The sequence below is a fragment of the Aulonocara sp. 'chitande type north' Nkhata Bay genome, linkage group LG6 (assembly GCF_057382095.1).
Source record: "Aulonocara sp. 'chitande type north' Nkhata Bay isolate Kocher_YH1m ecotype deep benthic linkage group LG6, A_spYH_male_GT1.1, whole genome shotgun sequence".
NCBI classification, from domain to species: Eukaryota; Metazoa; Chordata; class Actinopteri; order Cichliformes; family Cichlidae; genus Aulonocara; species Aulonocara sp. 'chitande type north' Nkhata Bay.
In genome coordinates, this window is record NC_141349.1 from 21,516,712 (window position 1) to 21,530,824 (window position 14,113).

Below are 14,113 nucleotides of genomic sequence, written 5' to 3' on the forward strand. Positions count from 1 at the left end.
GATGATGTCACAATAGGATTTTAATATTACAGCTCTCATAACTGTGCACATCATGCCAAGGCTGTTTTCCTCCTCTAAGTCTGTCGGGAAAGCTCTGGTACACATCCTGAGTTATTCCAAACAAATCATTGTGCCCATTATGACTGACTAGCAATGACTTCACAGAGGTGAAGGGTTAAAGGTGAAGGTGAAGGTTTGTCAGGTCAGACCTTTTTTAGGCACAAAGGGTTTCTTGTAGACAGAGAGGTTTGTCAGGTACAAAACAAAAACAAAGGAAAGACTTACACCCAAATCAGTTGTTACGTCATGGAGCTTCATCAGTAAATTTGAGGTGAGGTGCATTTATCGTTATAGTTTGTGTTGCATATTCACTGCATTTTACCATTAAACTACAGTAAAACACAAATCTTTACCTTTTTCCTGATCAGTACTTTAAAATGTTGGAATACTCTTAAAGGATTATGTTTGAATTTGAAGAAATGACTTTTATAATCCAAATATCATTTCTGAACAAAGTTTAAAAGATGTTTACATAAAATTGTACAACCCTTATCACAGAAGTTTGCGCTTCTTCCTCGTCCTCTCTATTGCCACCTCTAAACACAGTCATCAAAGCGTCGCCTTTAGCAGCCCATAGGCCTGCGCCGCACAGCTCACCTGGAAGATTATGGCTTAGAAATGTGTCAGTGCAGCTGTCACTGTGTTTACTCACACATAAGCGTGCTTTAAAAGTAGAAGCGACGCAGGGACTGTGTATTCCTCTGCGACATAATGCCATTTTGCAGCGGAGTCGAAATGATTGATCGTCTCACCGATTGACAGAAAATCAGCTTGTAGAAACTCAGATAATGAATCGTATCAACAAAAACACGAGAAAGTTGGTGGTTTGTTTTTCCATTTTTTTGTCTCAAGTATCAACATTTGTTGTTTTGTTTTTTTCTAATGACTGTAAATTGAATATATTTGGGGTTTGGGATCTTTAGTGAAACAAAACAAGAAATAGATGCTGTCACATCAGTCTCTGAATTTCTGATGATTAACTCAGGAAATGTCGTGCAACTTAAGAGAACATGAAAAATGGTAAGATTTGGGCCCTATTATGAATTAAATGATTATTGTTATGATTGCCATATTCTATACTGAGCTGAAAAACTAAGGAAATTTGTGTTCAGTAGATTATTTCTTTGTTGTAACAAAGCTTCTTGGTACTAAATAATGTATTCATAAGATTGTATATAAAATTTTTATTTATGTTTGTTTAAGTGTAACACTGAGGTCTTTGGGAGCACTGCAATTTCAAATTCCTGTGTTTGATCTCTACATATTGTTTTTGACAATAAAGTTGACTTTGATATTATACTGTTGGTAAACCTGTTTATTTCCCCTTAAATGCTCAACCCGAAAATGCATTTTCGGGTTGAGCAGCAGGGGTGAGTATGTTGCTTGCACCATGAAATACTTGCCAGGAAACCTGCCATGAATGCGCTTTATCATCAGACCTATTTGCTCTGGTGTTGGCAACATGTCCGCTGGAACCTGAACATGTGGAGGAACATTATGTTAAGCGATGAGCCCAGAGACTACCTCAAGTTTGGGAGTGGAGATTACAGGTGACTGCCTGCATTCCTGAACTCAACCCCACTGACCTCTTGTTGGATCAGCCTGGGTGTGCAGTTCGAGCACAATTTACCAAAAAAACCCCACACTGGCTAATTTTTGCTACAAATTCTGGTGAATGTGATGTCATCCAACAGCAGTGTGTGACCAAGCTGGTGACCAGTATGGGGAGGAGGAGCCAGGCTGTGTACGGTTCTTCCACATGCTGCTGAGGCTCCTGCTTGTTAAATGAATAAATTGTTAAATTCCTAATATGCTTCTGTTTCTTCAGACTTCAATCATCCAATCCAATAAAATAAAACAAAAGTCGATAGCAAAATAAGCTGTTTAGTACTGGCAGAGATGATCTGGCAAGTTTGTCATGAGCGTAACCCACAAATGCATTTTCCTTACAAAAAATCAACCAAACACAAATTTCCTAATTTTTGGTGATAAGTTTATATCTTATTCACCTTCTGTTTTATTGAAACAGTAAAGACAAACATTGTGTATTGTATTTGTTTTTTCTCTATAATGCAAAGTACCGTAAAACCAAGAATGGGATTAAAAAGGTGAAGGTCCCATCATAACCTGATCGGACGGGACTGCCACACACTGGGACTCATGGTGTAAAATGTGCCAGGCAAGATCCTTTTGTCAACGGGAAGTGTGTAGGCATGGGTGGTGAGCAGGCAGGACTTACAATGTGATGAATCCTCGAGGTCTTGGTAATTATGGCGGTCGATGGACGGGGGGAGGGTTGGTGGAGGCATTTTATCTTAATCACAGCTCAGCTCCATTCAAATTAATTTGACAAGTTACCCCAACTCTTATTAAAAGACGCGCCCCCCCCCCCCCCCCCCCCCCCCTCTAAATGTGACATTATTAAAGAAGTATATTAAAAATATTTTTGTCAAAATAAAGGGGTGAAAGAGGACACCACGAGGGTTGGAGACGCAGAAATTTGCCGTAGATATTTTCTCCCTGTAGGGCGCCCTGAGCCATCCATCCCTCCCACCTCCCGAGTGTTTCTATAGTAATTTCCAGCCAATGATCAGTAGGTGTCCACATCCCTGCTTCCTCACCTCAGCACCAATCAGCCACACACAGCGACAGGAGACACGGGCTGAACTGAGACCAGGCAGACACACACAATACAGCCTCCGGATCAAGAAGAGAGGAAACACCTAACCACCTCTGCGATTTCCGCTTCCCCCTTCTCTCTCTTTTTCGTCCGACACCTTTTGGCTTATTTATGCACTTTTCAACCTTCCCCCCCCCTAGCGTGTCCAGAAAGTCGATAAAAATGATCCTTTTGTTTTGAGCGTTCTCAGCACACACACATACATACACACACACACACACACACACACAGTCTCCCTGTTCTCCTCCGGCAGCCTATGTCTGTGCGTCTTCTCGCGTCTTTGCATTATTTCCCCCCCGCGTATCCCTTCGCAGTGATGTGCCGTTACACGGTCTCCGGCTGGTAGCATCTTGGGAGCTCTTCTCAACAGGAACCTGGTAGGTGATGCTCTCTCCCTCTCTCCCTTCTTCTCTCTCTCTCGCTCTCTCTCTCTCTCAAGCTTTCCCTCTCGCTCCGAGTGTTTGTCCATCCTTATTTTGGCGTCCGGTTGCATGTGTTTTACCCTCCCGTTTTGCTGTCCCGATTTGTGTCCGTGTGGCTGCCAAGTGATCCGGCCAGTGTCAGATTATTTTTATGGGGCTTTTATTCGCACTGTTACACCGCACTCCCTCTCCGGATTATCTATGCATGACCTTTGATCTGGATGTCTAGCTCAGACCAGGCTGGGTGTAATTAATGGCATCATTGTGCAGCACAGCAGAGGTACAGCTGCTGATCACCGGACGTGTTTTGTTTATTTATTTATTTACTTTTCTTTCTTCGGTCTCCCTTTCGCACTGTCCACCTTTCTCTGGTTATCTTTCTCCTCTCCCCCTCTTTCTCTCTCTGTCTCTCCAGCTTCGAGTATTGAACATTTCTGTCTCTCTAAACTTTGTTTACAGGCTGAAAATCAATGTCCGTGACTTGATTGCCTTTGGGCTGCGTATTTCGCTCCAGGGGTGAATTGATTAAGTAATAATGACCCTGAGGAGGGCTGATCATTAAGCCAAGGAGGTTTTTTTTACGGGTGGCTGGCGGTTGTTTCAGATGCCACACTGACATTGAACTTCCAGATTTGGAGACTATGGTGGAGAAAACTCGTCTTCTCACATTTGCTTTGTGAAAATTAAAAGTGTAAAGTGTACCAAGACCTCAAGAATTGCTGGAAAGAGAGAAAAAAATATATCTATATAAAACCGTATGGAACATTATTTAGATTTTATTCTCCTGATAATCTGGTGTCAGGTTAACGGGACAAATGCTTGACTCTTTGGGCATGTTTAGTAGTGGATACACTTTAGTATATTGAGGACTTTGATAATGCCACCCAGTGTGATACCTCTTGTTCTGTGTGTGCATATTTATAATTCATTCTTTTCAAGACAGCTGCTGGGTAGCACCATGGAAGTGATTTGAAATGGTTTAGTGTTCTAGCAATGGATCAGCTTTGGCAATTAAGAGAGAAAGCCCAGAAAAAGGTAATGGAAGTAGGGGAGATGTGTCTAATGGGCTTTTATCTGTGGAAACCAAATCCAGACAGACTGGGGGAGAGAGAGAGTGAGAGAGGAAATGGAGCACCCGCACCCCCCACAAACACACACACACATGGACACACACATGCATGCGTCCCGTCCTGAGGCAGCTGACACTGTAGTTGGTCTGGTCCATGATCTGGTTGGAAATTCACCAGTGGCTATCACTGAGCGCTGTCACAGAGTAAATGTAATCGAGCTGGCCATGAATGAATACCACTTGCTGCTCAGGCTGGTCAGAGTCTTGTTTACAGGGATGGGCCAGCTTTGCAATTACGGTTACTACAGGCGAAAATCAAGAGATTTGAAAATGTTTAACTCTGTAAATCCTCACATCCAAGCCAGATTATTTTTAAGAACCTCCTGCAGGAATTTTGTGCACGTCTTCACATGACATGAGGCTCTCTTCTAACTTTCCCAAAATAATATGATTTTGGATAGAATATTTAAATTTTCATGTTTTTATTAAATGCACTACTGCATATCCAGATGTTTGTGTTTATTCTGTGAAGCAGCAGATTGAGTTTTCTTGAAAATAAGTAAGAAGACCCTGGCAAGAGAATCTTTTAAAATAAACATGCAAAATTTTTTCTCTCAATAATAATAATGACATGTTGGTCTGTCACAGCCATCACGTTATTGTCACTTGATGACTTTTTGTGATTATACTGTCAGAGTATAAACACTGTGCCAGAGGATTCTTCACAATATCAGCCTCTCTTTTTCAGAGAAAAGTTGAAATTGAGAAGTGGAAAGTGATCAGGATGAAAGTATTTGTCTCTTTCGTGTGTAACTGTTGTTTTCTTCTCATTTGTTTTGTTTTCTTTTTCTTTTTAGCTCTGGAGGAGACAAACCAGGATGGTAACTCGTTGTTCGTAACCAGCTTCACTTTGACGAAGGCCGCTGTAACCTCAATCTCTTCTCCTAAACACTGACTAGCGTTCCTCAGCCATGTCTAACATAAACAATGCACTTTGCATTGAAAATGGACAGAATGCAGATGTGTCTCTGCTACAAAAGGATAATCTTCAGGATGGTGGATTAAGTCAGCTTTTGGATTATAATGCAGAAATGGAAAGGTACAGGTCTTTTGCAAACTTTTATAAAACCAATGGGGCATTTCCACAGACTGCTAAGATTGCCCGCATCACGACGCCCATTTTTCCCAGTGCTAGAATTGGTATGTCCCCTTGGAACTGTGATAACGCCATGCTCTGGGGAAGGAAATCAGCGGCAATAAACCCTAATAGGACCAGCATGCATAGAAATGACTCCCAGAGGCCGGGGAAGCCTGGCGTGCCGCCAGAGACGCTGCAAATGGCAAATAATAATTTCCTCTCTACCTTATCCCCCGAACACTGCAGACCTTTAGCAGGAGAATGCATGAACAAGCTGAAATGCGGCGCTGCTGAAGCAGAGATAATGAATCTCCCAGAACGCGTTGGAACTTTTTCCGCTATTCCGGCTTTAGGGGGCATCTCATTACCTCCCGGGGTCATCGTCATGACAGCCCTTCACTCCCCCGCAGCCTCAGCAGCCGTTACAGACAGTGCGTTTCAAATTGCCAATCTGGCAGACTGCCCACAGAATAATTCCTCAGCATCCAGTGGAAACCCAGCAAAGAAGAAAAGGAAAAGGTGTGGGGTCTGTGCACCCTGCAGGCGGCTAATCAACTGTGGTGTCTGCAGCAGTTGTCGGAACCGCAAAACGGGCCACCAGATCTGCAAATTTAGGAAATGTGAGGAGCTGAAAAAGAAGCCAGGCTCATCGCTGGAGGTGAGAACCGGGGCTCTGCTTCCCCTTCTTTTGTTATTATCCCCTTGCACTCCAAAGCATTAACCTTTTCATCCAGTCACGTTCTAAGCCCTTGAAAATTGTTTCCATGCCCACCCATGCCTGAACATCCCCCCGGTTTCTCAAATCTGCCTACCCGCCTAGCCTAATTGGCAGTAATTAGGGGTGTTTGTGCGGAGCGCAAGCTGAGCTTGGCTCAGACACCCCTAATTGCTGCCAGTCAGGCTGGGGCTGGAACGCATCCGAACAACCCCGAGCTTGGCTCAGCTCCAAGCAGGGCTGGGAAATGGTTTTCAGCAGAGAGCCATCTCTCTGCACCCGGTCATTTTAACCAATTATGGAAACCGTCTCTGGATGGGGAGAATCAATATCTCACAAAGCCTCAGCCTCCGACCACCAAGAGATGGCGAGAGTGATGGCAGAGCTGCTGATGGCGTTTCTCAAAACATCCCCCAAGTTTTATTTGGGGAGGGGAATAAAGCACCCAGACGGATCCCTTCACACTTATCCTGTATGAATTGATTGTGCATATCACAGTGGGGTGGAGATAAAGTCATTTTACATTATATGTACGCCATTATGGGCAATTATGCATCAGTCTGGGGCATGATGCATAAAAAAATAATAATAATCTGGTCCACTTAGGAAAGGGAAAAACATATTAGGAATCGGCTTAACTGAGAGCTAGCAAGAGGCTTCATTAGGACACAGGGCTGAATTGTTTTTAAAGATTTGTTTTAATTGATCTATTTACCTGCTGACATTTGATTATCAGGTGCAAAGGCGGAATACGAATGTTGAGTTGCAAATATGGTTCTGATTATCCTGAGGTTATGACTTAACATGCGCCTGGATGAGTTTCCACCAAATGCAGCCCGAGTGCCAGATAATTTGTTCTCTAATCAGGAGATTACACAGGGAGGATAACAAGGTTAATTCTGAAATATTACCTAATCTTTGAGGAAAAACACCATATATGGATGTATGCTTTGCTAAATCTGAAGTCAAGTCAAGACATCCGTTTGTCTGATTCTTGTTTGGTTCTCACACGTGTTCAGTAATACAATGTTGACTCCACCAATGCCCAAGTCTGTGATGTAACGTTTTGTTATTTATCATAAATGTCACTTTTGTTTGCCACATAGAGATTTTCCATCAATTCAGTCACAGCCTGGCAACATTAGCACCTTGTAATCAATTTCTCCAGTCCAGAACCTCCAAAGCTTTGCTTCTTGGTCAACGACACAGTAATCTACATGTCTGTTTTACTCAACTTAATCCCTTAAAATGATCAGCTGTTACACGCAAGCTCTGAAGGCACACCATCAAAGTTTATTGTTTAAATTCTGCATTATTTCAGAAGTTATAAATTTATTGCATGGCATGTGTACGAAGTGCATGTTTGTGCATTCACCCTTTCTCACCGTTTTCTTTTAGAAAACAGGGTGAACGAATCTCTCAGTGAAGTGGGAGGATTTCAACCTTTTTGGAAGAGAAATCAAGATTTCAATAAATAAATAAATACATCCATAACAATAGTGGATGTCTATGAACTGAGATGGTTTGCTCTCAGGCAAGTAGAAATATTGTCACAGTGGGGATAAAGACAATGATTTTAAAGGACAGACATTACAAATATAAAAAGCGACTGTTTAGCAAAGAGACTTTCGAGGCTTGCATTTTAAATATTTTTAAATGTTTGGTGGCGTCATGCAGAATCAAATGTGTCAGGTTTGGATGTTTCTCTTAAAACATGCTGAAGCTTAGATTTAGAAAACAGTAGTGGGATCATACTGCACGCATGACTTGTCATACAGTGTACAAGACTCTGCTATTAAGGGGCAAAAAAATTAAGGTTTAAGAGTTTAATTAAATGGGCCATTAAGGAGGTTATTGAGTATGAGCTGGATGTGGATATTGCCGAGGTGTCAGTCTGAAGCTCATCGGATGCTGACTCTATAGATGATGTACTAACAGGTGTTCCAAACAGGTGTCCAGGAAGCTGGGCCCGAGCTCATAATCCATGGGTAGCATCACTTTTTGGAAAACATCCATTTGCAAAGAAGGTTAGAATTACCGAGGGTGTGAAGCCCCCCAAACAAATCCTAACTTGGATTTAAAAGCTTTTTCTCTTAGTTCAGTAATTCCTAGTATGGACTTCTCCAGCGCTAATTGTTATTTTTGACTCTGGAACTGTAATTACAGGTGCGCCTTCTGCAGTGTAAATGGGCTTGCATTTAAAGGCATCTCAGAGGTGTGAAGTTGTGCAGTTTTATGTACGTTGGCACTGAGTGGGTGTCTTTTCGCCTTGTTGACGACGCTCGGGGTTCGTTGGGATTTTATTAAAAAGTGTGAGGAGTCAAATGGTGCACGCAATATGCGCAGCATCACATGTTGTAACACGTAGTTGCACTCTGCGTGTCACCTTTTCTTCTTCTTCCTCTTTTTCTCTCGCACACACAAGATGTACGCAAACACACACGCACACACAATCTAGCATCTAACTACGCAGTCACAAACGCACACACTGAACATGAGCCAAGTCTACCTTTTGCCTTGGAAGAGACGATAAGCTACTGGCAGCCAGTTAGATTTGGCTGTCAGTGTTTTCCACATGGGAATCACCCTGAACTAATTATATCTTAAGCAGCGGTGGAAATGCAAATCAGAATTTTACTCACACCCCTGAAATCGGAGAGCCAATTTAATCTAATACCCCCTTTAATTTAGCGCGCTAATGCAAGGCCCTAGAGAATTGCCCTCTGTCACCGCTGTGCTGTTCTGCAGCAGATTCTGCTCTCTGTCTGCTCCGTCTCTGTGCTGCTCTCAGGCTCCAGGATGGATTAGTCTGGCAGAGGAATCTCATCTAACCTAACATTTCCTGAGCAGTTACCTTTGCATAGCTTTAGCTCAGATGGCTCAGAGGTCCTTCATTAACTTTCAAATGCTATACTTGTATGAGGGTAAGCTGCATCTTCACCTCTGTTTACCTCACCTGTCTGCCTCACTCCAGCTCTTATTTCTGCATAGTCTTATTTTAAATTTCTTAATGTTTGCCAGTGAAGATACAGTACAAACTGTGCTGCACCGAACAAAACAATTAAAGTACGTAAAAATGTATACGTATGTATCAATTTCACTCTTTGTAGTTATGCTTACTCCCCACCCCCCCAAATACAGCGTTTGGCCTTGTGGTGAACATAGCCTCATCTTTCTGCTAGTAGTTCTCAAAATTACCATTATGTTACCAGGATGCTGCTATGACTCACCTGCTTAGACTGTCAACCCAAACCAAAGGTGCTGCAGAGGCGCGGGTGTCAAATAAAGGCCAAAATCACATCTTATATTACTTACTACTAGAATATTATGTTTACACATCTGTTGTGTATATTTTGGTGTTTTCTGTTTGCGTTCCATTTATTTTAACCCTTCGGGTTTATGTCAGAGCACTGAGCCCATGTTTGAGAAATATTATCTCTAAGGTGGCGTACAACAAGTGGTTCAACGATCTAAATACATTCAGTTTATTGGGAATCGTTGGTGCTTCTGTTCATGATCATGTGGATGTTCATAAACAATTCTGCGTGTGAACTGAATGTGTCTCAGAAAAGCTTTAAAACATTTATTTTTCTGAGAAATCTTTGGACTCTGTCCTTACACTTTATAATTTATCAGTTCAGTTGTCATAGATTTTATTATACATAGCATGGCACTAGACGGTGAAGCAATCCAGGCTGAATCCTGACCATCCTGACCAGTTCCTGCGAGATATTCTAGCTATGCTACAAATTCAGCTGTTGAATTTTACATAATTGTTGACACTGCATTTATAATGTATGTTTTTTTCCCGATGACTCTCACTATTAAAGACTGTAAATCGGTGATTTAATGCCTACCATGCCTTCTGCAAATATATAATTCAACAGAAACTTCCTTTTAATTCCAAATGGAAGTTCAGCTTATTGTGAAGCAGGAAGTATACCGGCAGGAACAATTTTACTTAAAGAGTGCTTCTGTAGGTTTTGTTTTTTACATTAATAAAATAGTAATGACAAAGAAATCTACTTGAAATAACATCCTGAGAGGCTGCTATTTTAATAACACTGGAGAAAAAAAAGCAGGAAAGGACAAAGCCAAGTCCCGCTGAACAGATTCCTCTTTCAATTAACAAATGTCAAAGGGCAGCATCAAGTCATGTGCAGGAAAACAGCATCCCAGCGTACAGAGATGTTCACTCGCTCCCTCGCTCCCTCCCTCCTTCTGTTCTTTGTGCTGTGTTGATACGACTACATGAAATGGGTGAGATGAAAAGGTGGCATGGCTGCCTGGAAACCTTTACTATTGTGATAAAAGACAAGGCCCGAAATGGTAGGAAGCAGGACCTTGAGTAAAATAGCTTGGATTCAGCCCCTTAATGAGAGTGCGGGAGCCAAATAAGCAACGGTAGCCAGGTCTAATTTGTTTTAGGTGTGCTCAGAATAGATAAGGACAAATCTGTGGCCTTCACCCCCCTCCCACCAACCTTTGCCTCCCTGGAGATAACACCGAGTGCTTCCAGTCAATCTCCATGGGCAAAGGAAAGGAGGGAATGAAATTTAAAAAAAAAAAAAAAGCATAGAAAGAAAAAGCCCGAGGGACGCGCAGCCTTTAGATCTGCAGATCTCTAACTTACTGGATTTATTCAAGCTTTAAAACTGCAGATTAATTTGGTCGCAGAGGTCTAAGGGGGGGGGGGGGGGGGGGGTGCGAAAGAAAAAAAAGGGAAGGAAAAATGAGACCGTACGCTGCTGCGCATCTCCACCTAAAGGGCAACAGTAAGCTCCTGTCAAGACTATGGGATTTTGCCATCTGAACCACAACGCAGACCGCTTAATTATACACATCTTTCCTGCAAGGTACCCTCAGCTACTTAAGAGCCCGGGCCCCTTTAGTCATTGTCATGCCCTTTTTCCCCAAGATTGGTTGTGCCATGTGGCTTTTCTGTCAGCTTCCATTTGCAGAGAGTAGCTGTCCTCCTCAGGTCTTCGCTGCGCGCGGAAAGGCACAACCGCACAAGACTGTTAAAGAATTCATCGCCGCTGCCACTGTCACCAATTAAGGCCAAAGCGTAATTGGAGGCATCCGGACGATGCCCTTACATTATGTGGTCTGTCGCCTCCTCTGCCCCTGCTTGATTTAACATCCCTAGTTCGGCGGTAAAAGAGAAGTCGTTGTCATTGTCTTTATTATAGTGAGAGGAGAGCGAGCGAAAGAGAGAGAGAGAGGGAGACGAGGATGGGGGTAAAACAGCAGCTCAGCAGAGGGTGGACAGCGTGAAAGAGCAGGTGCTGGAGGACGTTAATGTGTGGCACTTTAAATTTTAAACAGATGAGAATACATTATTGATGATGACTCTAGCTGAGAAGTTAAAAGGTATCTCGTCATTACTGAGAGCGTGTACCAAAAAGTGTGAGAGAAAAAGTCTTCAGTAATTGCATCAGGGGACTTCACTGAGCAGAGAGCAACAACGTGTTATTATGATGCCGTGTTCTTGACTTTTTTTCTTTCTTTTTTTTGCATAATGCCCTGATTCAGTGGATAAAATGAATGATTAGACATGCTGTTCCTCTGTTCCAGTGAGCTATTCCTCAATACCTATAACCAGCTTCTTTGTGGTTATATCAAACATGTAATAGGTAGCTGTATTATTACATTGTCCTTATAAGGAGAGTGAACTACACAGGAAAATGATCATTTGTGGACTGGAACAGAAGTTCTAACTTAGTGGCTACCTTCTGACAAAAAACAAACCTCACCACATTTAATCACTTTAATCACTCGCCTATACTCTTCATTTTATTTCATTCATTAAACATTTCAGTCGTAGTGCAGTTCTGGCCAATGTCACGGTTTCATACTGACTTTGACCTTTTTGTCATTTAAATCCAAATTAAGCACCTTGAAATAAATCTAAGTCAAAGCTAGCAATTTAAACAATTGAGGATGTGTGCAGAAGGAATAAAGATCTAATATTTCTGCAAAAAAAAGTCTTTATGACTTTTATGACCAAAGACCTTCTTGCAGCAGAGTAGCCTAAACCTGTCCCTTCACTTTTTTTTCTTTTTTTTTGAGGCTGAAAGAGCTGCAGCACTGACAAGTTGAAAGGTTGATTCAATCCGCTGTTATCCACTGTGACTTTACAGACATATATAAAATGATGGCAAGGACATAGGTGATGATGGTAGCCTGTGACATTGTAAAATTATGTGGCACCGCCACAATAAAAAAAAGCCAGTGGAGCTTTGCTTGAATCAGATGAAGGACTCATTCAGGAGATTTCAGTGTGAGATGTCTAGCATGTCGCATTGATCACGGTTACTTTCTTCTTATAACCAGCTTCATATAAAATCTCATTCTTTTTCAGAAAGAGGCATCATGCTGTATTTTAAGTGTACAATTTTGTGTGGTGCTGATCAGTCAGATATGCTAGTAAAAGTTGTGTGTGTAAAAAAGTAGTGTTGAGATACAGGTTAACTGTGTTTTGGCTCAAACCCAATCAGCATAGTCAGATATAACATGCACAAGAGTAGGCCTGAAGCATAAAAGCACTCTTTGAGTTGCATTAATCATCATCACATGACCCGTTACCTGTCTTTTGTTGACACAGAAAGTCTGCAGAATAAATGAGGAACTTGTTCAGTCCTGTGGGTGCAGGATGCACGAGTAAGTATCGCAGACACGCCATGTAACTGTCGTGTATGAGAAGAAGTGTGCTGTAACAAAGAGGTGTTAAAGTTTATATGTAGTTGGCACAGTTGCACAAAGCTCCAGAAAACCAGACGCTTTCAAGAATTTTGTGTCAGAATTTGTATGAAAATGTATTATAGAGGAAAACAGCATTGAGTTTCCATAAATCTCAAACTTTATTCATAACTGAATATACTGTTACACAGTTTTCACTAACTGAGACTCAGGCTTGTAAGCTTACCTTGTATGTGTCCCTGTATCTAGTGGCTATCGCTAAACATCAGCTATGATAAAATTGTTATTTAATACTTTAATATAAAGTGACAATAACACAGACATGAGCCCTATGGCTGTCCACTTTGTTTGGGTTTCATAGAACATGTCAGTGAATCAGCTCTGTTCACATCCTAAACCTTTAACCATTTCATCTCTTCCCTGTGATCCGTTCATCATCCCTCTGAATACGCTGCACTGTCATTCCAAATACAACGTTCCTTCATTTCCTCAGGATAGAGTAGACAATTTAAATACTAAAGCTATTGACCACGTTACCCTGGTACAAAAACTAAAGACAAGCGACCGTGTAGGAAAAATGACTCCTCAATGGCCTGATCCATGCAAAATAAACTGCCATCTTTAAACCAGTAAATGGCTTGGTTCTATCATCTGTCCAGCATGGCTAACACATGGTAGATCAAACATTTTGACTTTCCTGGCATCAAAGGCATAAGACACTAAGAGGCAGCCTTTATTAATTACCACCGTGGCTTTGGTTGCCATCCTGATATCAAGGGGTTTTTGTTTGTAGGCCAGTGAATGAAGATCCTGCAAAGAATTATTTCATCTGGAGTACAGATGCTTTCTGTGTAAACAGACAAGAAGGAAAGTGATATGAATTCACTTAAATGTCGTCTAAGGAGCCTGGAAACAAAAGCATCCGGACTTCTTTTAGTTGCTTGAGGACGTTTCATCCGAGAAGCTTCTTCAGTTCTAGGGTCAAATGGTGGAGAGTCCCAGCTTTAAGCCTGTGGGAGTGTCCCCCCAAGAGGGACAATGGACCCCCTAATGATCCTCTACACGAGCCAAGGTGTGAAAATGAGTGTAGGTAACAATCAGCCAAGGTTTCGGGTGAGCTCACTGTGAAACCTAACCCCAACCTATCATGTCCTGAGGTCAGATGGCCCAGGATGTGAGTGGGCATTAAGGCGTCTTTATATGTCAAACAAATCATATAAGAAATTTCTTAAAGGATCTCTTCTACAATGCCCATCTCATTTGGCCTATACTTCCAGAAATGGAAGCACTACTACTACGGATGTGACCAGAACTGAAACTGCATGGT

The 14,113-nt window shown here is 42.0% G+C and overlaps 1 protein-coding gene across 2 annotated transcripts in view; it reads left to right on the forward strand.

Moving 5' to 3' along the window:
• The first annotated feature begins 2,715 nt into the window (after positions 1-2,715).
• cxxc4 (CXXC finger 4) overlaps positions 2,716-14,113 on the forward strand; it is a 28,380-nt gene continuing 16,982 nt past the window's right edge. Inside the window, exons 1-2 of one of the 2 annotated variants that reach the window (XM_086297577.1) lie at positions 2,716-3,117; positions 5,089-6,027. In XM_086297577.1, coding sequence (XP_086153703.1) covers positions 5,203-6,027 — 825 coding nt within the window. In that variant the 5' untranslated portion in view covers positions 2,716-3,117; positions 5,089-5,202. Of the gene's footprint in view, positions 3,118-5,088; positions 6,091-14,113 lie in introns of those variants that run through there. The other variant, XM_086297576.1, reaches the window with a different exon arrangement.